The following is a 25,936-nucleotide window of genomic DNA, read 5'->3' on the forward strand; positions in this document are numbered from 1 at the left end:
CAGCATTCTGCAGCGATATGCCATCCCATCTGGTTTGGGCTTAGTGAGACCATCATTTGTTTTTCAACAGGACAATGACCCAACAAACCTCCAGGCTGTGTAAGGGCTATTTTACCAAGAAGGAGAGTGATGGAGTGCTGCATCAGATGACCTGGCCTCCACCAACCCCCAATCTCAAACAAATTGAGATGGTTTGGGATGAGTCAGACCTCAGAGTGAAGGAAAAGCAGCCAACAAGTGCTTGCATATGTGGGAACTCCTTCAAGACTTTGGGAAAAGCATTCCAGATGAAGCTGGTTGAGAGAATGCCAAGAGTGTGCAAAGCTGTCATCAAGTCAAAGTGTGTCCTCACCAGGGTCTTGACTGACTGCAGTTCGGCATCGTAACCGACTTCGGTGGGCAAATGCTCACCTTCGATGGCTACTGGCACGCTGGAGACATTTTGGCGGTGGGGTTATGGTATGGGCAGGCATAAGCTACGGACAACGAAAACAATAGCATTTTATCGAAGCTGAAAATGTACCAGTTCTTCCATTGAGCATATTTTTGATGTTCTGGATCGACATGTACGACAGCGTGTTCCAATTCCCACAAATATCCAGCAACTTCACACAGCAATTGAAGAGGAGTGGGACAACATTCCACTGGCCACAATCAACAGCCTGATCAACTCTAAGTGTAGGAGATGTGTCGCGCTGCATGAGGCAAATGTTGGTCACACCAGATACTGGCTGTTTTTTTGATCTACGGCCCTACTTTTTTTTAAGGTATCTGTGACCAACAGATGCACATCTGTATTACCAGTCATGTGAAATCCATAGATTTTAAATTTTTATTTAACTATGCAAGTCAGTTAAGAACACATTCTTATTTACAATGACAGCCTACCCCAGCCAAATCCTAACGACGCTGGGCCAATTGTGTGCCCCCCTATGGGACTCCCAATCACGGCTGGTTGTGATACAGCCTGAAATTGAACCAGGGTCTGTAGTGACGCCTCTAGCACTGAGATGCAGTGCCTTAGACCGCTGCGTCACTCGGGAGCCCAAGGGCCTAATGAATTTATTTAAAATGAACTGTAAAATCTTTAAAATTGTTTCATTTACATTTTTGTTCAGTGTAGTTAATAGTAACCTATCCTACCACCCTCAAGCTCAATTATATTCTGTTGCACCATGGTGACTTTGTATTTTAAGATAACAGGAGAAGTATAAAGCAGTTTACATATATTCAATAATAGAGAAGACAGGAAGTGCTTCACAACAATTGGAGCAGTTAAAAAATCTATTTGTGGCTAACAGCCATGAAGTTATGAGCTATGAAACTGGAACACATAATAATACACATGGAAGAACCATATATGGCTTATCATTATGGTATATGCTGTCTGTCCTCATTATGGTATATGCTGTCTCTGTCCTCATTATGGTATATGCTGTCTTTGTCCTCATTATGGTGTATGCTGTCTTTGTCCTCATTATGGTGTATGCTGTCTTTGTCCTCATTATGGTGTATGCTGTCTTTGTCCTCATTATGGTGTATGCTGTCTTTGTCCTCATTATGGTGTATGCTGTCTTTGTCCTCATTATGGTATATGCTGTCTTTGTCCTCATTATGGTATATGCTGTCTTTGTCCTCATTATGGTATATGCTGTCTTTGTCCTCATTATGGTATATGCTGTCTTTGTCCTAAAGGCCTGTTCGAAGGAAGCTCCTTTTGTATTAGGGAATAAGGCTGTTGATGTTCAAAAGTGTGTTTCTGGATTATTATAGTAAACATACAAAGTCAACAGGATAAAGAGGACAGGATTACCTTGTGGACTTTCCCTCAGAGAAGAAGGACACAACCTGAACAGCATCAACACTGTAAAACACACTCATCCTCAGTCACTCTCTGGAGGTTGTCTGGAAAGTCATTGAGTGTGAACCTCCCTTAGACGTGGTCAATCAGTTTGTATTATATTCCACATTCAAACATAATAATTATGTGTGTCCACTTCCACACTAGGAAGCAATAATTGAGTGTGTACTCCATCCCTCAGACATAGTCGTTGAGTCTGTAGCCACTGCTGGACACTGAGGTGCGTGAGGGAGCGCGGTTTCCATTCAGTGCGGCAGGGGGATAGTAAGGGGGTGCTGGGGTGTTTAAAGTGCTGAAGACAGGGGGAGGAGGAGGGTGGTGACGATGAGGTAGCTGGAGGGGGAGGGCGTTCCCGGGCCGCCCCTCACAGTTCCAACAGAGCACCGCCCCTCCCATCAGACTTAGACAGGCCGAGACATAGCCCAAATACACCGCCATGCCAATCTCATACTTCATACCTGCAACACATAGTAACATTTCTTGTTATTTATCTGAACAGACAATTATAAGCAAAAGCTGAGTTCTAATACAATACAAGTAAATAAAGCAGGACTGATAGAATTAATAGTACCTTCAGGTAGGATGGGGTTGTAGAAGTCGAGGATGACATCATTGGTTGTCCAGCAGACAGTGATAAGACAGAGCATGCCTGCAGACAGGAAGCAGACCCCTCCACTGATGGCCAGGACGTGCTTGGTGGGGGAGCGTCGGGCACAGCGGGTACACTTCATCCCTGTAGAGGACACCAGGACTGCCAGGGTGGAGGTCAGACAGGATAGCACCATCAACGCCCGCGCTGCCTAGAGGGAGGGAGCAGGGTCGAGGGTCGAGGGAGGAGGGAGGAGAAAGGAATTTAGTATCATAATGGCTGTTGCTCAAATTAATCCATTCAATGAATGAATCAATTAACAAATCAATCAACCAATCATTCCTACTTGCAGGTCAGGTGGCAGAGCCAGCATTGAGCGATGTACTTCACACTGGTAGATGCCCGTGCTGTGCCACACACACTCCATCCAGAGCCCCTTCATGTATGCAGTGGTTGTGATGATGTTAGAGCCCACATATAACGTCCGCCGCCAATGGGGGAGCACCGTAGCAACTACACTAACTACAAGCCCCAATAGACCCAGGAAGAAGCCCAAGAGCTGGACCACCATGCTGGCCATTTCTGCAACATCTGCTGATGGAGAACTACACACACAGAATTTAAAACAAAACTAGCTCACACACTGCACTGCTACACCCAAGACAACACACACAGAACCACACACACAGAGCAACACACACAACCACACAATAATCCCTTTGAGATGTGAGTTTAGTATCCTATTATTCTGGTCTTTAGCTCTGGTTCCCAGCTGTACAGTTGGAACTCCAGTGGGTCTAGAGTCAGTCACAGTGTTGAAGCCATCCCGCAGTGGTGGTCTCTTTGGGGCTCAGGGGTTGTGGATTCACTGGCTTCAGTGTTGTCTCCAAAGCTCTGTGCTATGACTTCAGTCTCTGGGGCTAGGCTTCAGTGTTTTCTCCGGAGCTCTGTGCAGTGACTTCAGTCTCTGGGGCTAGGCTTCAGTGTTGTCTCCGGAGCTCTGTGCAGTGACTTCAGTCTCTGGGGCTAGGCTTCAGTGTTGTCTCCGGAGCTCTGTGCAGTGACTTCAGTCTCTGGGGCTAGGCTTCAGTGTTGTCTCCGGAGCTCTGTGCTGTGACTTCAGTCTCTGGGGCTAGGCTTCAGTTGTTGTCTCTGGCGTTGTTTTAAACAATGGCTGTGGCTTCCACATGCTCTCTAGTGCTCTCTCTGACAAGGCCTTCTACTGACGCTTCTGTCCCTGGTCTTGTTGGCTGAGCCTGCGACCAATAGCTTATTTGTTCAGCTCCACCTGTTGATTGTAGTCCCCTGGGCTCAGCTAGCTAGTCTCTCTTTGACTGTGACTGTCCCCCTGCCCCTGTGGAGAACACACATGATTAAACATTCACAGAAACAAACCACTAACTTCTGAATGAGAGACCTTTTTATAACCCCTTGTTTAGAAACACTGAAACGACTTAATGAGAAGCATTCAGCTGGTCCATAATAAATAATGGATTTAATAAAACTCATTTTATTATAGGCTAATCATACTGTTTGGAATTTTATCACTGTGAATATGTAACATGCCTTTGGAATATATAACTCTACAAAAGTGGTAACTGTGGTTCATTCACAGACAGATGTGTCATTTAGTCACAAGCTTCATCAAATCATTTGCATGTAGCTCAGCTGGTAGAGCATGGTGCTTGTAATGCTAGGATAGTGAGTTTGATTCCTGGGACCACCCATATGTAAAATGTATACAGGCATGACTCTCAGTTGCTTTGGATAAAAGAGTCTGCTAAATGGCATATATATATGTATATGGTACCTCCTAATTGTATTTAACCACAGGACAGAATTATTTTAATATGCTTTTGTATGAATGCTGCACGGCAAGTTTGATTAAATTGAGATTCTTGGAAGGGCCTCTGAGGTGCAGATACTGTAGTTTAGACATTTAAGTATTGGGAACCCAAGGGTAGTTAAGCATTGACTTTCACTCACTCTGTTTTCCCCTGTCCTCTCCTTCATCTTATGTAACTTACTTTGGAAAACAACTTTTATTGTGATTTGAATAATGCAGATAGGAGAGGGCCATGGATCTAGTGAACAATATAGCACACATTGCCACACCCACTATCGTTGTTTACAACAAATGCCAGTAATATTAAATGTCACAGCAAAGTTGATTGTGTCATAAAGCATAAAGTAATAAAACATTATTATCTGAAGAAGTGGAGGAGAGAGGGGGTGTTGTCGGTACACCAAAAAAAAGTGCTATCTAGAATCTAAAGTTCTTCGGCTATCCCCATAGTAGAAACCTTTGAATAACTCTTTTTGGTTCAAGGTAGAATCTTTTGGTTCCAAGTAGAAGCTTTTTGGATTCCAGGTAAAACCTTTTTGGGTTCCATGTAGAATCCTGTCCTTTCTACATGGAACCCCAAAAGGGTGCTCCTTTGGGGATAGCTGAAGAACCCTTTTGGAACCTTTCTTTCAAAGAGTGTAGATAATGTGTGGAAGCTTCTGCATATGGGATCAGAGTCCTGATATGATTCTACTGCTGCCAGTGGGTCACACACACGCACACACACACACACACACACACACACACACACACACACACACACACACACACACACACACACACACACACACACACACACACACACACACACACACACACACACACACACACACACACACAAACTCTGGACAGTGACAGACAGGAGGCCTGCAGGCTCCAGACATGGCTGATCCAAAATAGAATTAACACCTCAGAACTAAACCACATGCCGTTGCTATTCTGCTTTATACATATATGCCTATCATTTAGACTACTACAGTTCTCCTTTGCCTCATTCAGAGGGATTAAAGTTGACGTCAATACTATGATGTTTCACTTTCTACTCCACTTTCCAGTTTTCCTTCATCTACCACCAATCTTGAAACAAACCGTCACCATTATACTAGTTCTATACTCTATCAAAGCGCAACAGTTCCATTCCTCACTGGGACACTGGGAACAGAATGCTCTTTGTGTTTAATGATTGATTCTGTAAGGGAGGAGACACCCACACAATAGAACAACAGATGAACATGTTTTTGGCTACTGCTCACGTGAGTTCAAACTTAATTTTTCCGTGCACGTAGCACAAATAATACAAAGCTACAAAATAAGAACCCCAACAAAGTGATTTACTCAACACCTACACCCTCCTCTTTCCTTCTTACCTGTGACATGTATATCCAGCCGGGTACTGTCCAATGCTACAGGAGGCGGGAAGCGGCTGGCAGTCTATGTTTATGTGTTCTATGCAGATTCACAGACACATGTTATAAAGCATTTATATGACTCTCTATAGTTAACAGGCTTGTCAATGCTGCACGCCACAACCCAGACCAGACCAGCGCTCTGTCTGCTTGCTCTCTCTTACTCTCTCTTTCCCTCTATTACCAGTGTTGCCTCTGCTTCAGTGTCCAAGTGGGGGCAGTGTATGGGTATGTGTGTGTTCTTATTGTCCTGTTAGGGAGGTGACAACTGTCTGTCAGTAATGTTACGCAGTGTGGCTCGGTCTGGTGTAGCTTACTTCAGCTCTATAAGGGTTAGATGCAAACATAGTTCCTGCCCCAGGGGAAGAGGGAGGGCATCATCACACTGCATGTTCCTCCTCCTCCTCACCAGTCAATATGGGGATCTGTCAACAACAAAAAGTAAGATGTAAACAACAGATCAAAATTAAAAATGTTTGATGACAGTGCAGTATCTAATCTTAGACTATTTAAGAAGACAATAGCAGATAATGACAGTATTATAAATGATCATGCCTTAGCTGGTCATTACTGAGACGTGGTTAAGGAAGAATGTTTTGAATACTGATGTTAACCTTTCTGGTTTTAAGCTTTTTCGGCAAAACAGTTCTTCCAAAGGTGGTGGAGTGGCAATCTTTACCAAGGATCACCTTCAGTGCTCGTTTGTCTCCAAGTCTGTCCCAAAACAATTTGATTTGCAGGTTTTAAGCATTACATTTTCAAATAGCTCTTCATTGACTGTTACATTTCCTCATCTCCCACCCCTTCTAATGTGACTATCACCGACGCTTCTCCCTCTATTTCCAAATGCCCCGCTACAAAGTTTCTCCCTGCAGGCAGTCACTGAGTCCGAGGTGCTAGGAGCTCATTGAACTTGACCCCAAAAAAACATCTGGGTCATATTGTTTAGACCCTTTCTTCTTTAAGGTTGCTGCCCCTATCATCACCAAGCCTATCTCCAACCTTTTTAACCTGTCTCTCCTTTCTTCTTTAAGGTTGCTGCCCCTATCATCACCAAGCCTATCTCTGACCTTTTTAACCTGTCTCTCCTTTCTTCTTTAAGGTTGCTGCCCCTATCATCACCAAGCCTATCTCCGACCTTTTTAACCTGTCTCTCCTTTCTTCTTTAAGGTTGCTGCCCCTATCATCACCAAGCCTATCTCCGACCTTTTTAACCTGTCTCTCCTTTCTTCTTTAAGGTTGCTGCCCCTATCATCACCAAGCCTATCTCCGACCTTTTAACCTGTCTCTCCTTTCTTCTTTAAGGTTGCTGCCCCTATCATCACCAAGCCTATCTCCGACCTTTTTAACCTGTCTCTCCTTTCTTCTTTAAGGTTGCTGCCCCTATCATCACCAAGCCTATCTCTGACCTTTTTAACCTGTCTCTCCTTTCTTCTTTAAGGTTGCTGCCCCTATCATCACCAAGCCTATCTTCAACCTTTTTAACCTGTCTCTCCTTTCTTCTTTAAGGTTGCTGCCCCTATCATCACCAAGCCTATCTCTGACCTTTTTAACCTGTCTCTCCTTTCTTCTTTAAGGTTGCTGCCCCTATCATCACCAAGCCTATCTTCAACCTTTTTAACCTGTCTCTCCTTTCTTCTTTAAGGTTGCTGCCCCTATCATCACCAAGCCTATCTCCGACCTTTTTAACCTGTCTCTCCTTTCTTCTTTAAGGTAGCTGCCCCTATCATCACCAAGCCTATCTCTGACCTTTTTAACCTGTCTCTCCTTTCTTCTTTAAGGTTGCTGCCCCTATCATCACCAAGCCTATCTCTGACCTTTTTAACCTGTCTCTCCTTTCTTCTTTAAGGTTGCTGCCCCTATCATCACCAAGCCTATCTCCGACCTTTTTAACCTGTCTCTCCTTTCTTCTTTAAGGTTGCTGCCCCTATCATCACCAAGCCTATCTCTGACCTTTTTAACCTGTCTCTCCTTTCTTCTTTAAGGTTGCTGCCCCTATCATCACCAAGCCTATCTCCAAACTTTTTAACCTGTCTCTCCTTTTTTCTTTAAGGTTGCTGCCCCTATCATCACCAAGCCTATCTCCGACCTTTTTAACCTGTCTCTCCTTTCTTCTTTAAGGTTGCTGCCCCTATCATCACCAAGCCTATCTCCAAACTTTTTAACCTGTCTCTCCTTTCTTCTTTAAGGTTGCTGCCCCTATCATCACCAAGCCTATCTCCGACCTTTTTAACCTGTCTCTCCTTTCTTCTTTAAGGTTGCTGCCCCTATCATCACCAAGCCTATCTCCGACCTTTTTAACCTGTCTCTCCTTTCTTCTTTAAGGTTGCTGCCCCTATCATCACCAAGCCTATCTCCAACCTTTTTAACCTGTCTCTCCTTTCTTCTTTAAGGTTGCTGTCCCTATCATCACCAAGCCTATCTCCAAACTTTTTAACCTGTCTCTCCTTTCTTCTTTAAGGTTGCTGCCCCTATCATCACCAAGCCTATCTCCGACCTTTTTAACCTGTCTCTCCTTTCTTCTTTAAGGTTGCTGCCCCTATCATCACCAAGCCTATCTCCAAACTTTTTAACCTGTCTCTCCTTTCTTCTTTAAGGTTGCTGCCCCTATCATCACCAAGCCTATCTCCGACCTTTTTAACCTGTCTCTCCTTTCTTCTTTAAGGTTGCTGCCCCTATCATCACCAAGCCTATCTCCAACCTTTTTAACCTGTCTCTCCTTTCTTCTTTAAGGTTGCTGCCCCTATCATCACCAAGCCTATCTCTGACCTTTTTAACTTGTCTCTCCTTTCTGGGGAGGTTCCCATTGCTTGGAAGGCAGCCACAGTTCGTCCTTTATTTAAAGCGGGATATCAAGCTTATCCTAACTGTTTCTATTTTGCCCTGTTTATCAGAAGTGTTGAAAAAACGTGTTAATAATCAACTGACAGGCTTTCTTGATGTCTATAGTATTCTCTTGTATACAATCTGGTTTCTGCTCAGATTATGGATGTGTCACTGCAACCTTAAAGGTCCTCAATGATGTCATCATTGCCCTTGATTCTAAGCAATAAAGCCCGTATGCACATTCCATGATCTAACGTTCTAAACACACTCCCTATCGGTGTGGCAATTTCCGGTCAGTTTAGTTGTTATCGACGATATAACGTCACTACCACTATGTCACAGTTATTTACTAGGTGTCTTCAGGCCTCAAATTAATATTAATGATGTACATCGAATTGTTAAATCAGCTTCAGAGACTCAAGAGACTCAAGATTTGTGACCTGTTGCCACGAGAAAAGGGCAACCAGTGAAGAACAAACACCATTGTAAATTACAACCCATATTTATGCTTATTCATTTTATCTTGTGTCCTTTAACTATTTGTACATTGTATATATATATATAATCTGACATTTGTAATGTCTTTACTGTTTTGAAACTTCTGTATGTGTAATGTTTACTGTTAATTTTTGTTGTTTTTCACTTTATATATTCACTTTGTATGTTGTCTACCTCACTTGCTTTGGCAATGTTAACACATGTTTCCCATGCCAATAAAGCCCTTGAATTGAATTGACTCCAGCTAGCAAGAATGAAAAGGGGTTCAAGATGTATATAGGAAGCTACATAGACAACTATGAAGGTAAATACCAAGTCAGTGACAGATATAACGTTAGCTAGTTACTTCGTAAAATGATGTAACGTTGACATAATCTACCTGAGAACGTGTGTATTTTCGTTAGCTTGGTTAAGTTATGCTTGCTAGCTATATTTGCTAGCTAAAAATAATTGTTATTCATGTCTTTCTACACAGTATCTAACAAAGATACTTTGACAGGGGAGATCACCGTGAGGGCTGCCTGTCACAGGTCCATGAGGAAGGGTGAAAAGCTGCACAGCATGAGAGTAGGGAAAGGTTATAGATAGCTACTAGGGACCTTGTTAAACATCTCCTGTGAGACACTGTCATCATGGTCAAAATGTGTTTGAGACAGTGTCAGTGTTTAATCTTATCAGTAGATAGATATTAATGATGGGTCCCAATCCCAATTTAGAATTGCCCACTTTACCAAATAACCTGTTAAGATCTGTTGATGCAGTGTTTGGTAATTGTGTTATTGAGACACAACCTATTCCTGTATAGTTAAATGAGCCCCTAGTTAATAAGACTAGACACTACTATGTTTATTGTTATTTATGGACCTCATCATTCTTGTTTCTCACTTCAGTCACTTCACTTATCTTCACAGATGGTGTTAAAGCACCCCGTACCAGTGAGAGTGGTCCAAAGCCACTGCTCCTGTGTTGCAGGAAGTGCGGGGTGCAATCATCTGGTAGCCCTTCTTTACCAGACAGCGCACTACTCTCAATGAAACATTCCTGCTGCACCACCAGTTCACAGCTGCACAGACACAGAACAGTGTTGGCACAAGCCAAGAACACTTGTGAGTCTATCAATATCCATAAAAAAATAATTCTGTAAAGTATTCAGCCTATGTAACAGTAAATCCTTGTTAATTAGGGTGTGAAGCCAGGTCCGGTTGATGGGATAGAGTTCCGTAAACCAACTAACTCGTGTGCTGATGGAATAAGGTAAGTTGGAGGTTCCTAGAATGGAAACATTTTAGAAAACATTTTCTTGTATCCAGATGATAATGACAAATATTTGGGACAAAGACTGGGGGCAAATACATACATGTAATCTATAAATCTGTATATTTTAATTCATTTAAAAAAAAACTTTCGGGCTTGTGCTGTTTCTGGAAAAGTTACATGAGTCTTTGTCATAGTAATCTCTCCAACCTGATGGTAAGGTTTTAAAATGTTTTGCAGAAGTTCTCTCTACAAAGCACTCAATGGATACATGCCTGACATGGACCTTCTCCGCGTCTCAGAAACGTATGCCAACTTTTCTCCACTTACTGCCCCTCTTGTGACAACAATGGAAATGTCAGCTGACGTGCTCCTGGTTGAGTCCGCCTTTGGGCCAGTGTAAGCCGGCAGTGTTCTGTCCTATCAGCTTACACAGCCAAAGACCCGTGAAATTGTGAAGATTACCGATGCCTCTTCTCCACCAATACTTCCATTAGATGGCTACAGGCTTCCCAGTGTGCTTATGTCCTTAGCCATCAGGAGCAGTTCCACCTCAAGGCATTAGAGACAACCTACGAGATGTCACACAAAGTCAAGGTTGCTACAAGGGAGCAGAGCAGCAGCCCGGAATGGCATCAGCTCAGGAAAATGAGAATAACATCATCTCGCTTCCAAGAGGTTTGCCATGTCCGGGGAGAGACCTCAGCTGACCACCTAGCTGAGCGGATGTTCAAGGGATCTGGTATGCAGACCATGGAGATGAAGAGAGGGCTAGCCATGGAGCCAGTGGCTGTACAGGGATCTGGTAGGCAGACCATGGATATGAAGAGGGGGCTAGCCATGGAGCCAGTAGCTGTACTGGAGTACTGCACACTGAAGAATGTTAACTTCTTTCCGGGTGGCTTTGTAGTGCACCCAGATGCTCCGTGGTTAGGATCCTCTCCAGATGGAATCATATTTGATCCCAGTGTGAGACCACACTTTGGATTCTTAGAGGTCAAGTGCCCAAATGTACCAAGTTATGTTGACTGCCCTTACCTGAGGATACAGAATGGAGAGCTGATGCCCTTACCTGAAGATACAGAATGGAGAGCTGAAGTTGAAGAGATCTCATGCTTACTACTGGTGGGTGCAAGGTCAAATCCTTCTCACAGGTTGTAGCTGGTGTGACTTTGTCAGCTGTACACAGGAGGACATCCTAGTTGAAAGGATATATAAAGATCTACAGGTTTCAAAAACTATAAGAGAGAAGGTTGACCCCTTCTATTTTTACCACTACTTGCAGAAGTCTCTCGCACCTGAATGGATCCCCTGCATGGGTGCCAAGTTTAGTGGTTTTATGAAAAATAAGTATTGATGTTCTTGTGAAGAAATCTACAGTAGAATAGATTTGTTTCACAAAAATGTATTTCAGCAAATGTTCAACAGTTCAGTTAATCAATTACACATCTCTAACATTGTATTCAGTCTTGCATTTTGGTTATTCTGTTTACTTGATTTCTTTCCCCCACCCCTGTTACTCATTGCCTAATTAAAGCCAATACAAGCTCCACACAAACTGATATCCACTACAACACAAATGATTGATACATGTCGTAGATAAACACATTATTATTTTGCTGCTAGCAAATTAACACATGTACATTTACACTGGCTTGGCCCATGCTCTGGACCGGATCAGAGATGGCACAGTCCATAGGCAGCGCACCTTGTTCTTCATCCCCGTCAGTCGGAGCAGGAGGTTTCAGTCTTTTTTCCCAAACACCAGGTCTCTTTTGAATGTGCCAGTTCCACGCGAAGACAGTAGGAACAACACCTCTTTTTAGGTATTGTTGCCCCCCAATTTTCCCCCAACAAAGTCAATTTCGACTAAATGTGTACTACACACCTTTGTGTGTTTGGTGACAGCAAAGTTGTCATGACGTACTGCCACCAACCACCTTTTTCTGAGCTCTTCATCGACCGGGAAACGATGGAAGCTCACAATACCATTACATTTGGAAGAAACTAAACACAGAGGCACTGAACAATGTTCATTAGCACCTCCTTCGCGGGCTGTAATTTAAACATATTCATTGCGAACTATTTCAGTCAGAAATGCATTGACGATAGCTAGTAAGCTAATGATAAAAACAATAGCAGAACTCGCTCCGGAAGTCATCAACCCAATCTGAAGTAAATTAGAACGTTGGAGGCTGTATAATGGATAGAGCCTATTGTGCTGCTATTTTTATTGACTTGGCCAAAGCTTTTGTTACGGTAGACCATTCCATTCTCGTGGGCCGGCTTAGGAGTATTGGTGTCGTTGAGGGGTCTTTGGCCTGGTTTGCTAACTACCTCTCTCAAAGAGTGCAGTGTATAAAGTCAGAAAATCTGCTGTCTCAACCACTGCCTGTCACCAAGGAAGTACCCCAAGGCTCAATCCTAGGCCCCACGCTCTCTCAATTTACATAAACAACATAGCTCAGGCAGTAGGAAGCTCTCTCACCCATTTATATGCAGATGATACAGTCTTATACTCAGCTGGCTCCTCCCCGGATTTTGTGTTAAATACTCTACAACAAAGCTTTCTTAGTGTCCAACAAGCTTTCTCTACCCTTAACCTTGTTCTGAACACCTCCAAAACAAAGGTCATGTGGTTTGGTAAGAAGAATGCCTCTCTTCCCACAGGTGTTGTTACTACCTCTGAGGGTTTAGAGCTTGAGGTAGTCAAGTACTTGGGTGTATGGCTAGACGGTACACTGTCCTTCTCTCAGCACATATCAAAGCTGCAGGCTAAGGTTAAATCTAGACTTGGTTTCCTCTATCGTAATCGCTCCTCTTTCACCCCAGCTGTCAAACTAACCCTGATTCAGATGACCATCCTACCCATGCTAGATTACGGAGACATAAATGTATCGATTGGCAGGAAAGGGTGCTCTCAAGCAGATGTTTTTTTTACCATTCGGCCATCAGATTCGTCACCAATGCTCCTTACAGGACACATCACTGCACTCTATACTCCTCTGTAAACGGGTCATCTCTGTATACCCGTCACAAGACCCACTGGTTGATGCTTATTTATAAAACCCTCTTAGGCCTCACACCCCCCTATCTGAGATATCTAATGCAGCCCTCATTCTCCACATACAACACCCGTTCTGCCAGTCACATTCTGTTAAAGGTCCCCAAAGCCCACACATCCCCGGGTCGCTCCTTATTTCAGTTCATTGCAGCTAACGACTGGAACGAGCTGCAACAAACACTCAAACTGGACATTTTCATCTCAATCGCTTCATTCAAAGACTCAATCATGGACACTCTTCCTGACAGTTGTGGATGCTTTGTGTGATGTATTGTTGTCTCTACCTTCTTGACCTTTGTGCTGTTGACTTTGCCCAATAATATTTGTACCATGTTTTTTTGCTGCTACCATGTTGTGTTGCTACCATGTTGTCATGTTGTGTTTCTACCATGCTGTGTTGTCATGTGTTGCTGCCTTGTTATGTTGTTGTCTTAGGTCTCTCTTTATGTAGTGTTGTGTCTCTCTTGTTGTGATGTGTGTTTTGTCCTATATTTATATTCTATTCATTTAAAAAAAATACAAATAATCCCAGGCCCTGTCCCCGCAGGAGGCCTTTTGCCTTTTCATTGTAAATAAGAATTTGTTCTTAAATAACTTGCCTCGTTAAATACATTTTAAATAAATAAACATAAAGCTCTTATCATGGGACAACAGAGTGACACATAAGTACAGTACCTGATATACAGGAGATCCCATGTGGTGTGAGCTCATCCAAATCTGCTGGTTGCTCTTGATCTGGTCAGTGATACAGGCTGCCACTGTATTCTTAGTCCCATTCACTAAATTTGTGTCTAAGGACGCTATAGAAGACAGACACACAAGGCTATATTCCCAATCTGGCTGTCATTCCTCCATACAGTAGCCTAGCAGTGGCTTTTCTATCAGCCTAGTGCAGCCCATCCTGCCCTGTGTCAGTCTCTTTTATAGGATTATGTGTCCTGTGTATCTCCTCCAGAGGGAGATGCCATATGAGTACCGAGGAGTTAATAGCCTTAGGGGAAGCACAGTAATCCTCCATGCATTAAGGAGCTGTGCTGGGCCACAACTCAAGGGAAGGCTAGAAACTATTGGGCCTCTGTCTGTAATTAGGTGTTTATTATCTGCTTCTAGGACAGCAAATATTACATTTATATTTGATTGATCATTGTAAGCACCTGTTGAATGCAGATAAGGCCTAAACATTTCACATTCTAATCGCTTTATTCATAGGCTACTGTTACAGTAGATCTAGAAACAGCATTTCAAAAAATCTGCTCATGTCATGTCAGACCAATCATTAGACTAGCCTACATGAGAGGGATGGGGATTATAGGCAAATGTACATCGCACGTTTACATGATATTACAAAAGTAAAGTCAGCACAAAAACATTCAGAAAATGTTGATGGAAGGGAAGGTTATTTTTTTTCGCGCGAGATGAGTATTTCGCGGCAGAGCTGTTTCACTCGCGAGGGGTCGCCAAAAACAAGTCTGTCTGTAGTCCTACCTCAGCCTCGGAACGTTTCTTCTCAGCAGCTAGCTTGCCAAAATATTCACTTTCTAGTCTATGATAAAAAAGAACAGTATAAGTCTGAAGACAGCTCACAAGTTTACTCAGTGTATGCTATTGTTGGATTCGTTTTCGCATCCAAAAGCTAAAGGTAAAGCCAGGCAAATGACAGCTAACGTTAGCTTGTTACAGTAGTTCACTCTTAAAGTTGACAGCTGTCTTTGATGTTGTTCTCTTTGGAAATGAATAAATTATTCTTGCCAAATGACCTTCAACCTTCAATTCCTAGTTTATCCTCGGGTCAATAGCGACCGGACAGTTTTGTGGCGATGGCGGCAGTCACCAGGAAATTCACCATGACCCAGAAGTTCCACCGCCGACGGTCCCGTCGCCAGCCCTATCCGGTGAGAACCATCACGACCCGGAGTCAGGGCATGGCCAGTGGCTGCTTCTTCGAGAGGCTGCCTGCAGAGGTCTTTGACATGGTCCTGGACAGACTCTCTGGTAGGTCTAACTAGCTAACTGGTTTAAATACAATGAATGGAGGAAGGGAGAGATAGAAGGAAAGGAAGGCTGGTAGGCCTGTCAATGTGTATGTTGATTGTCATTGACCTAATGACGGTCTTTCCAGTCATGTCTTCTAGGCTAGCCAGGTGTGTGTGTGTGTGTGATATGACCCACATGCCTCTGTGTGTTGCAGTGCTTGAGATCAGTGTATTCAGCATGGTGTCCAAGGCCATCAGTCGCTACATTGTGAATCACATCTCTACTCAGACCTGGAGGAACAGAATAATCCTACAAAAGCTCCGGCACTGCTCCTCTCTCTCCTCTCCTCCCAAAGAGGACCCTGCCACCCTGGGACACTACAAAGCGCTGGGTAGGTAGTAGGTACAGCCTATAGGCGGGAATATGAAGTCAATCACAGCACATTTACATTACATTTAAGTCATTTAGCAGACGCTCTTATCCAGAGCGACTTACAAATTGGTGCTTTCACCTTATGACATCCAGTGGAACAGCCTTTTCATAATACACTCTAGGCTACCTCAAGATAACTGTGTCTAGAAGTGCTTTTTAGTCATGTAAGTGTTATGTCAATCTTTATTCATTCAGGGTTGACAAACAGATGTAGTCATGGTGTCACCTTGTTGTTTGTTTCTGCTTGTTGTCTCAGGGTTGTTGTTCAAGAGGTGTACCCTGTTGCTACCTACAAAGGACAGGTTGAAGTTTATATATAGCAAGTTCTCCCAGGTAAGACAGAGAAAGGTGAGGGAGATAGATAAGGTTATGGAAATGAATGATAAGGATATTTAGCAATGTTGTTAAACTACTGTAGTAAAGCATGAGTTGTTACACATAAAAAATAAAAAAGAACCAGTTAATCATTATAACACAGGTTGTGAAATAAAATATTTTACCTAGTTACAGTTCACATGAGGAAATCTATTAAATAAAATAAATAAAAATCAAATCAAATGTTATTTGTCACATGCGCCGAATACAACAGGTGTAGACCTTAAAATGAAATGCATACTTACAAACCCTTAACCAACAATGCAGTTTTAAGAAAATACCCCCCAAAAAGTAAGAGATAAGAATAACAAATAATTAAAGAGCAGCAGTAAATAACAATAGCGGGGCTGTATACAGGGGGTACCGGTACAGAGTCAATGTGTGGGGGCACCGGTGTTGAGGTAATTGAGGTAGTATGTACATGTAGGTAGAGTTATTAAAGTGACTATGCATAGATAATAACAGAGAGTAGTAGCAGCGTAGAGGGGGGGGGGGGGCAATGCAAATAGTCTGGGTAGCTATTTGATTAGCTGTTCAGGAGTCTTATGGCTTGGGGGTAGAAGCTGTTTAGAAGCCTCTTTGACCTAGACTTGGCGCTCCAGTACTGCTTGCCATGTGGTAGCAGAGAGAACAGTATATGAATAGGGTGGCTGGAGTCTTAGGGCCTTCCTCTGACACCGCCTGGTATATAGGTCCTGGATGGCAGGAAGTTTGACCATACGCACTACCGTCTGTAGTGCCTTGTGGTCGGAGGCCGAGCAGTTGCAACCCGTCAGGATGCACTCTGGTGTAGCTGTAAAAACATGCCAAATCTTTTCAGTCTCCTGTGGGGGAAAAGGTTATGTCGTGCCCTCTTCACGACTGTCTTGGTGTGCTTGGACAATGTTAGTTTGTTGGTGATGTGGACGCCAAGGAACTTGAAGCTCTTAACCTGCTCCGCTATAGCTCCGTCGATGAGAATGGGGGCGTGCTCGGTCCTTCTTTTCCTGTATTCCACAGTCATCTCTTTTGTCTTATTCACGTTGAGGGAGAGGTTGTTCTCCTTGAACCACACGGTCAGTTCTCTAACCTCCCTATAGGCTGTCTCATCGTTGTCGGTGATCAGGCCTACCACTGTTTTGTCATCTGCAAACTTAACGATGGTGTTGGAGTTGTGCCTGGCCATGCAGTCATGAGTGAACATAGAGTACAGGAGGGAACTGAGCACGCATCCCTGAGGGGCCCCCCGTGTCGAGGATCAGCGTGGCTGATGGGTTGTTACCTACACTTAGGCCCTAATCTATGGATTTCACATGATTGGGCAGTGGTGCAGCCATGGGTGGGCCTTGGAGGGCATAGGCCCACCCACTTGGCAGGCAGGTCCACCCACTGGTGACCCAGGCCCAGCCAATTAGAATTAGTTTTCCCCCACAAAATGGCTTTATTAAAGACAGAAATACTCCTCACATTTTAAAGTAGCCTTTTATTGTCCCCAGCACAAGGCCTTTGAAAAATTTCTGGGATTTTTTATTTCAGCTCATGAAACATGGCACCAACACTTTACATGTTGCGTTTATATTTTTGTTCAGTGTTGTAAGGCCTACATACTGTAGATTAGTGCTTCAACCCTGTTGCTGGAGAGCTATCCTCCTGTAGTAGGTTTTCAATCCAACCACAGGTGTAACTAACCTGATTCAGCTAATCAACCAGCTAGTTATTAGAATCAGGTTTGCTAGATTATGGTTGGAACAAAAACCTACAGGACGGCAGCTCTCCAGGAACAGGGTTGGAGAGACCGGTTGTAGATGTCCATAGACTTACATAGACCGCTTGTCTCTCCCTGCCTCTCAGGTCCCGTGCTTCATGATGGAGCAGTGCACTGCCTCAACAGGCTGCCCTTTCTTCTCCAGCTACGGAGTTTTCTTGCAGGTGAGACCCTAAAGTAGTTTCAAAAGAAAAATACCTATGAAACACACAAGACAAATCTTTTCAGTCTCCTGAAAAAAAGATATGTAACAGATCATTGCTGTTTGACTGACAGACGTTGATTGCGGGCTGGGATGAGCTGGAGTGTCACCGGGTCTTCAACTTCCTGTGCGACTTCACAAACCTTCCCCGGAAGATCGAGTTGGTCGTCACTGGAAAGCCAGGTGGGTGTCTGTCCCTAATTCAGAGAGAGAGGGTGTGAGGAGGAAAGAGAGACAGTAATGTTTCCCCTCTGTGTCTAGGAGCATGTCAGCGGTTGGAGCTGCAGATCCGTGGGTTCTGTCGTCAGGTTCTGTTGGAGCCGTGGAGCAGCCGAAGAGACACTCTGTTCTGGCTCACCAGGATCCTCCAGTCCTGGCCCATAGTCTCACAGGCCAGGCTACTGTTCATACTCTATGGACCACGGCTGCCTGACGGTTAGTATGCAGTGAGTTTGTGCATGTGTGTACATCCTCCAACCCTGGCCCATGGTAGAGAGTGTGTGTGTCTGTGTGTGTGTGTGTGTGTATATTAACAGTCTGTATTTTTTCCAGGTTCTCTGGGCTGGCTGGAGCAGCTGGGTGCAGGAGTAGCCCAGTGTTCTCTGTGGGACTTGGCCAAGGCTGTGATCCTGCTCCACAGTGACCTGGAGGCTAGAGACTGGACCACTGACACCGTACTGGCCATACTGGAGGAACTCACAGGTACACACACTTTAACCTTTTACTGTAGTGGGCTAAATCACGGTCACACGGAGTGATTCTTGGTAGCCTTTGAAACAAATTATTTACCTCACGCACATGGGCTTACAAAAAAGAAGACACCTGTACCATGTCAAATATAGAGCTGAGTTTGCATCCAAATATTACACTTTATATACATCACAGTAGACTGAAATATAACAAAACTGTTTGACATAGAAACACTGGATTTTCATTGTTTAAAAAATAATCTTTATTAATTATGAAATAAATAATCTTTATTAATTATGAAATTATGAAAAATATTAATAACATTCCACCCGTGAGGCGAAAGAGGGCACTTTTCGTCGTTGACTGCACGAAAGGGCTACCATATCTTAACACACGCACACACACACCTTTATACAGGTGCACACAGCGTCTTCGTTGTGCTCATCACATCTCTCTGGTCTCCCCAGTGCTCCCCCAGGCGTGGCATGTAGAGAGCGTGGCCAGGCTGTTGATCCTGTGTGGGAACAGTCTGTGTTACAGTATTCTGGCTAGCAAGGCTCTCAACGGACGCCTCTTTGAGATCTCACGACTCCTCGTCTACCTCATACTGGTCAGTACACATCTGTGTGTGAGAAGGATGGCTATTCAAATCAAATCAAATATACACATATTTACCAGATGTTGGTGTAGCGAAATGCTTGTGTGTGTTATAGTTATGTTTCATATGTGTGTATTGTAGGTGTGTGAGAAGGACGGCTATTGTATGAACTGGTCGGTGAGGATGGTGCAGCAGGTGTGCCAGGTGTTCTTGTCGCCGTCAGACAGGTGGTCATTCATCCAGAGCGTTGAGAACATGTTCTCAGAGGTTACCATGGAGATGTACGAGGTTGTCATGGCAGGTGAGGACATGGCAGGGCAGGTGGTTCACTATGTTTGGTCCCAGATAGCCATATGGCCTTTGTCTGTACTGTCAGTCATCTCCCTCTCTTTCAGGTAACCGTCATGAGGACATGGAGACCTTCCAGAGCCTCCTGAATGCCAGCGCTCACTTCCACACTGAGATAGTCTACATGTTCCTCAAGAAGGATTGAGGACAGAGAAAGGAAAGTGAGGGGCTGAAGAGATAAAGGGGTGAGGGGATAAGAGAACGAAGAAAAGGAGAGAGTAGGGACATTGTCAGGGAAATGATGATCTGAAGGTTTGTGTTGGAGCAGATAGAGGGATATAAAAGGATTGAAGGTAGCCCAAGACGATAGGGAAAATTAAGGGTTTCTTCTCCCTTTGTCAACAGTATTCACATCATTACACTTTTATACTTTTGTTATACAGCTTATTTATACCTTTGTAAATTAACTGCTTTAAAATATTGGTATCCTGTAAAGGGAGTATTTAATTATATTTATAGATTTATTAACATAAGTTTGCAACTATTTATTAGCATTTCATAAAGGTGTTCAACTTGTACAGTATAACGGTTATGATGCATTGATTGTACTTGATGCTTCTGTGTTGATGGAAGCTGAAACTCATCTGTTTTTGCATAAATTATTAAAATGGACTTTGGGGTCTACAGTGTTGATTCACTATTATCTCCTCTCACTATGTGAGATCAATGAACATAAAGATCCAGCAAATAGAAAGATAAATTGTCACCCCCTTTGATGAAAAGGAAGAGACTACAAATCAAGAAAATACCAAGCCGTTTGTTTTCATTAAAACATCCCAATATATAGGAATATATTTAGCACTGACTAGTGTAATAAACTCAGCAACAACATTCGTAAAAATCCAAATAACTTCACAGATCTTCATTGTAAAGGGTTTAAACACTGTTTTCTGTGCTTGTTCAATGACACATGAACAATTAATGAACATGCACCTGTGGAAAGGTCGTTAAGACTAACAGCTTACAGACGGTAGGCAATTAAGGTCACAGTTATGAAAACGTAGGACACTAAAGAGGCCTTTCTACTGACTCTGAAAAACACCAAAAGAAAGATGCCCAGGGTCCCTGCTCATCTGCGTGAACGTGTCTTTAGGCATGCTGAAAGGAGGCATGAGGTCTGCAGATGTGGCCAGGGCAATAAATTGCAATGTCTGTACTGTGAGACGCCTAAGACAGCGCTACAGGGAGGCAGGACGGACAGCTGATTATCCTTGCAGTGACAGACCACGTGTAACAACACTTGCACAGGATCGGTACATCTGAACATCACACCTGCGGGACAGGTACAGGATGGCAACAACTGCCTGAGTTACACCAGGAATGCACATTCCCTCCATCAGTGCTCAGACTGTCCGCAATAGGCTGGACTAAGGAAGGTCCTCACCAGACATCACCGGCAACAACGTCGCCTATGGGCACAAACCCACCGTCGCTGGACCAGACAGGACTGGCAAAAAGTGCTCTTCACTGACGAGTCACGATTTTGTCTCACCAGGGGCGATGGTCGGATTCACGTTTATCGTCGGAAGTAATGAGCGTTACACTGACGCCTGTACTCTCCAGTGGGATTGATTTGGAGGTGGAGGGTCCGTCATGGTCTGGGGCGGTGTGTCACAGCATCATCGGACTGAGCTTGTTGTCATTGCAGGCAATCTCAACACTGTGCGTTACAGGGAAGACATTCTCCTCCCTCATGTGGTATCCTTCCTGCAGGCTCATCCTGACATGACCGTCCAGCATGAGAATGCTGATTGTCTGCAAGACAGGAATGTCAGTGTTCTGCCATGGCCAGCGAAGAGACCGGATCTCAATCCCATTGAGCGTGTCTGGGACCTGTTGGATCGGAGGGTGAGGGCTAGGGCCATTCCCCCCAGAAATGTCCGGGAACTTGCAGGTGCCTTGGTGGAAGAGTGGGGTAACATCTCACAGCAATAACTGCCAAATGTGGTGCAGTCCATGAGGAGGAGATGCACTGCACTATTTAATGCATCTGGTGGCTACACCAGATACTGACTGTAACTTTTGATTTTGACCCCCTTTGTTCAGGGACACATTATTCCATTTCTGTTCGTTACATGTCTATGGAACCTGTTCAGTTTATGTCTCAGTTGTTGAATATTATGTATTTACACATGTTAAGTTTGCTGAAAATAAACGCAGTTGACAGTGAGGACATTTATTTTTTTGCTGAGTTTATGTCTGAAAAACAGTCACAGCACATTAAATGGCATAAAAAAAACAAGCATTAAGTACAGCTCAGAAATGTAGAGGGTAAAAATGTTACAACAGAATACATTAATCATATCTTTCCACATTCAGTCAGCACAGTTACACACCACGTGCTGTAACACTGAATAACACACAAACAATCTCGGAGGGTAGTTTCTACACTGCAACAAGCTGTTCAGCAACACTTCACATCAACACTTTACAACAGTATCATACAGCAGGCATCATGACAGAGTAACAAATAGAAAGAGGAAACAAGTGATTCCCTTGCACCGTATAAATAGTGACATCAGATAACCAAAGACACCCAGTTGGAGGAGCCATGTTGTAGTCACTGAAGCCTCTCTTCTCCCCATCACGATCCTTCATCATAAGCATTTCATCCATTTTATTTCATCAAGTCTTCATTGTTTTGATATGATCTGTTTATAAAGATATGGACATTTCATGAGATTAAAGTTAAAACGAACAGCCTGAACAATAAGACCTGAAGTTCCACAAAACACCTAGAACAGTACGGCACTAGAGAGTTAAGAATAGGGGAGTTTAATCATCATTACCCATATGTCAACATTATACCATAATTGCAGTGTTTAAGACTAAATACAGTCTCCCCTGTTCCTAACTCATCAACATCCATCTGTACTTCACCAAGTCCACCACAGTGACATAAACTAATGTGAGTTCACATGATACTTACTGTGCAATTTGCTCTATGGGTAAGGTGGAACAAAAACAGAATAATTCACTATTGGTGTCAAAATTACATGACAAAAAATAATTTACACACACACACAAAGTACTGTACCTTGTAGCCAGTCCACCCCCTCCAGTAGACCCTCTCCTTTTACAGCATTACTGGCACTAAAACAGATGGACAGAAGCTAGTAACCTATCCCAATATCACTGCATGTGTCTGTACCTTCTGTGTGTGTGTGTGTGTGTGTGTGTGTGAGACTAGGAAAGAGTTGTGTCTTACCATATATGCCAGGGTTTGTCCTTGATGTTTTCCAGACAGAGCAGCTGAGAGACTTTGACTAAAGACATGGCTTCTCTCAGGTCACTCTTATTAGCAAAGAACAGCACTGGCAACCTCCTGCTGCGGATGTCTGGAGGGAGCAAGAATGCAGGAGAACAGGTGAAAAAACAGTTGGCTCTCTGTCTGTCTGCCCCCCCCCCTCTTCCTTTCTCTCCCTCTCTCTCTCTTGCTCTCAATCTCTGACCTTGGTGATTGAGAAGAGTATCCAGCTCCTCTTTGGCAACGACCATTCGTAATTGATCTCCACTATCGATGACAAATATGATGGCGTGACTCTCTCTGTGGACACAAAAACAGGATAAACAACACTGAATCTGATCTCTACATCACTAATAACTACTACTTGGAGAGGGGGGTAGGGTTGTGTAACCATTAAAACTGCTCTACAGGCAATACTTGATTACTCTAAGATCAGAGGTAAGGCACCACAGGCTCAACATGTCTTATCACATAATGCAGTTCTAGATAAACATTGCCGGTGTAAAGTCTTACTTGTAGTAATGTTCCCATAGGTTTCTATATCTGCTCTGACCAGACATGTCAAACACTGTGAAGGACAAACTTTAGAGACACAACATACATGTTACCGATCAACATACACAATAGAATAAGTATCAAATAATATAATTCTTACGACTATCATCTGGTTCACTAAGTTGTTTACATAAGAAGTAAATTACTACCTTGAACTCTTGAATTTTTCTATGTTGAAGCCAATAGTTGGGACAATGTCTTGTGTCTGGGTCTGTAATACACACAGAGACAGAGACACACGCAGGCACGCGCGCACACACACACACAATAACAAACACAGACAAAAAAAACAGTAACTTAACTTTGTCAAAATATATGGTAAAATAGGGTGAAATAGGCTGTACTGACCTTTACCTGACTAACATGTTTCCAGTCGTCTGAGAGTGGGCCAAATAAGCTTTGCTGAAAACAAGCAATCGGTGGATGATTGCAGTGCAATCGATGCGATGACTCTCACAGCTCTTATACATTAGCAACATCTCTGTCTCAGCTAACTCTCAATATATAAAACTCCGTCTCTTTCCACTGACAGCTTTCCACTGACAGGCCCGCGCGCGGCTACAGTAGGACATCACATCAACAAGTTACAATTTACAGCGCAATCAAATACATCAGTCAATGGCCTATATTATAGTTGGGCCATGTCAGTGGACTTACATTACTGGGTTTGAGTTGATTGATGATGGTCGTTTTCCCGCTGTTGTCCAGTCCCAAACACAACACGTTCACTTCTTTCTTCTTCAGCCCCAGCCATCCCGACAGTTTATCTAACAGGCCCATGTGTCCCACTTAAAACATTTGATCCTAAGGTTAACTGTATTTGGTACAGGATACCTACTCCCTCGAGATATCGTCGAACGTTTCTACCATTTCTCGCCGCAATTTAGTTTAACATATTAAAATAGAATGTTGCCGTGGATATTAGGACAAGGTAACAGCAGCAGGTTGGCTGTCCTGGCTTGGAATAAGCCTATTAGAGTGAATTAATGCTCTTGAACCTCCTCGTGACCTGCTTCGCAATACGGGGTGACTCTGAGATGGACATGCGATAATGTTCATTTCATGCTCATTACATACATACATACAGAAGCCAAATTACAGTCATGCGTTATTCTTTACAGTGCACTGTAATAGCCATACACTTGGTGCTTTTGGAATTTTAATTTTGTCAAAACAATACAGTATTAGCCTATACACAAAAACACGAGTTGATTAATATGAATAAATTAACAAACATCATGACAATAGCAGAACAGGACTTTTCCCCTTTGCTTCATCCATAGTTGATAAATTACTCACAGGTAGGTAGTAAATAACATGTTGAAATCCTTCACCTCTGCACTAATAATGCACGGTCCAGCAGCGCCATCGTCTGGCCAGTATTAACAAGTTCACCTGAAATATATCCTCCAAACACTTGTGGACACCGGTGGTAATTCTTTTAATAAAGTTGGTAAATAATAGCAACTGCTCTCTGGTTGATAATTGTAATTTATAGCAGAGTCTTTAAGATTGACATCAAAAGGAAAAGATGCTGAAGAAGATATTTTTTTACCCACTTGGAAATCCACAAGGTTGATTTGATTTTGGAGAAATCTTTATAAATAAATTCTTAATAAAGTAATGATTGTTATACAAAAATGTAAACAAACTTTCCATGTTTTTGTTTTGATAAAGGCTACTAATTAGACACTAGCACCTATTCGAGGCACCTATTTATCATTATCAGCCTGGACGGAGCCTTTACTATTGGGAGGCATCTAGGTTCCCTTACCAGCATGTGAGGCACCAATTTATCCTTACCAGCCTGGGGGGAGCCTTTATTATACACCAGCCTGGGAGGCAACTAGTTATCCTTATCAGCCTGCAAGGCACCTATTTATCCTTGCCAGCCTAGGAGGCACCTATTTATCCTTAACCAGCCTGGAAGGAACCTTTATTATACACCAGCCTGGGAGGAACCTTTATTATACACCAGCCTAGGAGGCACCTATTTATCCTTAACCAGCCTGGAAGGAACCTTTATTATACACCAGCCTAGGAGGCACCTATTTATCCTTAACCAGCCTGGAAGGAACCTTTATTATACACCAGCCTGGGAGGAACCTTTATTATACACCAGCCTGAGAGGAACCTTTATTATACACCAGCCTGGGAGGAACCTTTATTATACACCAGCCTGGGAGGAACCTTTATTATACACCAGCCTGGGAGGAACCTTTATTATACACCAGCCTGAGAGGAACCTTTATTATACACCAGCCTGGGAGGAACCTTTATTATACACCAGCCTGGGAGGAACCTTTATTATACACCAGCCTGGGAGGAACCTTTATTATACACCAGCCTGAGAGGAACCTTTATTATACACCAGCCTTAGAGGAACGTATTCATCCTTACCAGCGTGGGAGGAACTTCTATTATACA

General features: G+C 43.3%; 3 protein-coding genes and 1 long non-coding RNA gene across 10 annotated transcripts; 2 read left to right on the plus strand and 2 right to left on the minus strand.

Annotated features, from left to right (window-relative positions):
* Window positions 1-818: 818 nt before the first annotated feature.
* LOC115111896 (claudin-14-like) lies at window positions 819-14,234 on the minus strand. Of its 2 annotated transcripts, XM_029638437.2 has the most exons (5): window positions 14,020-14,234; window positions 6,020-6,127; window positions 2,797-3,804; window positions 2,433-2,661; window positions 819-2,319 (listed from the first exon to the last, which is right to left on the minus strand). In XM_029638437.2, exons 3-5 carry the CDS (start codon window positions 3,028-3,030, stop codon window positions 2,039-2,041), a joined length of 744 nt encoding a protein of 247 aa, XP_029494297.1. In that variant the 5' UTR covers window positions 3,031-3,804; window positions 6,020-6,127; window positions 14,020-14,234; the 3' UTR covers window positions 819-2,038. The 2 variants fall into 2 exon arrangements, with proteins under 2 accessions (XP_029494297.1, XP_029494290.1); XM_029638430.2 differs by lacking the exons at window positions 6,020-6,127; window positions 14,020-14,234 and adding an exon at window positions 5,664-5,972.
* Window positions 5,447-10,325, plus strand: LOC115111943 (uncharacterized). Its single transcript, XR_003860874.1, has 3 exons — window positions 5,447-5,549; window positions 9,938-10,132; window positions 10,210-10,325. It is a non-coding gene; the product is annotated as an uncharacterized LOC115111943 (long non-coding RNA).
* Window positions 14,235-15,126: 892 nt separating the features above from the next.
* LOC115116494 (F-box only protein 47) lies at window positions 15,127-20,313 on the plus strand. The gene is made up of 10 exons (XM_029644986.2): window positions 15,127-15,336; window positions 15,533-15,709; window positions 16,007-16,083; window positions 17,956-18,033; window positions 18,146-18,254; window positions 18,333-18,506; window positions 18,624-18,773; window positions 19,229-19,371; window positions 19,501-19,660; window positions 19,755-20,313. The coding sequence occupies exons 1-10, from the start codon at window positions 15,162-15,164 to the stop codon at window positions 19,850-19,852; spliced, it is 1,341 nt and encodes a 446-aa protein (XP_029500846.1). The 5' UTR covers window positions 15,127-15,161; the 3' UTR covers window positions 19,853-20,313.
* A 1,565-nt stretch (window positions 20,314-21,878) lies between these two features.
* On the minus strand, window positions 21,879-24,801 carry LOC115111909 (ADP-ribosylation factor-like protein 6). 6 transcript variants are annotated; one of them, XM_029638456.2, is made up of 9 exons: window positions 24,167-24,801; window positions 23,864-23,911; window positions 23,659-23,720; window positions 23,468-23,536; window positions 23,160-23,254; window positions 22,916-23,045; window positions 22,745-22,800; window positions 22,637-22,649; window positions 21,879-22,358 (listed from the first exon to the last, which is right to left on the minus strand). In XM_029638456.2, the coding sequence occupies exons 1-9, from the start codon at window positions 24,287-24,289 to the stop codon at window positions 22,325-22,327; spliced, it is 630 nt and encodes a 209-aa protein (XP_029494316.1). In that variant the 5' UTR covers window positions 24,290-24,801; the 3' UTR covers window positions 21,879-22,324. The 6 variants fall into 6 exon arrangements, with proteins under 6 accessions (XP_029494316.1, XP_029494309.1, XP_029494336.1 ...); XM_029638449.2 differs by having other exon boundaries at window positions 23,858-23,911; XM_029638476.2 differs by lacking the exon at window positions 23,864-23,911.
* Between the last annotated feature and the right edge of the window lie 1,135 nt (window positions 24,802-25,936).

This window comes from Oncorhynchus nerka, linkage group LG3 (genome assembly GCF_034236695.1).
Source record: "Oncorhynchus nerka isolate Pitt River linkage group LG3, Oner_Uvic_2.0, whole genome shotgun sequence".
In the NCBI taxonomy this organism is placed as follows: Eukaryota; Metazoa; Chordata; class Actinopteri; order Salmoniformes; family Salmonidae; genus Oncorhynchus; species Oncorhynchus nerka.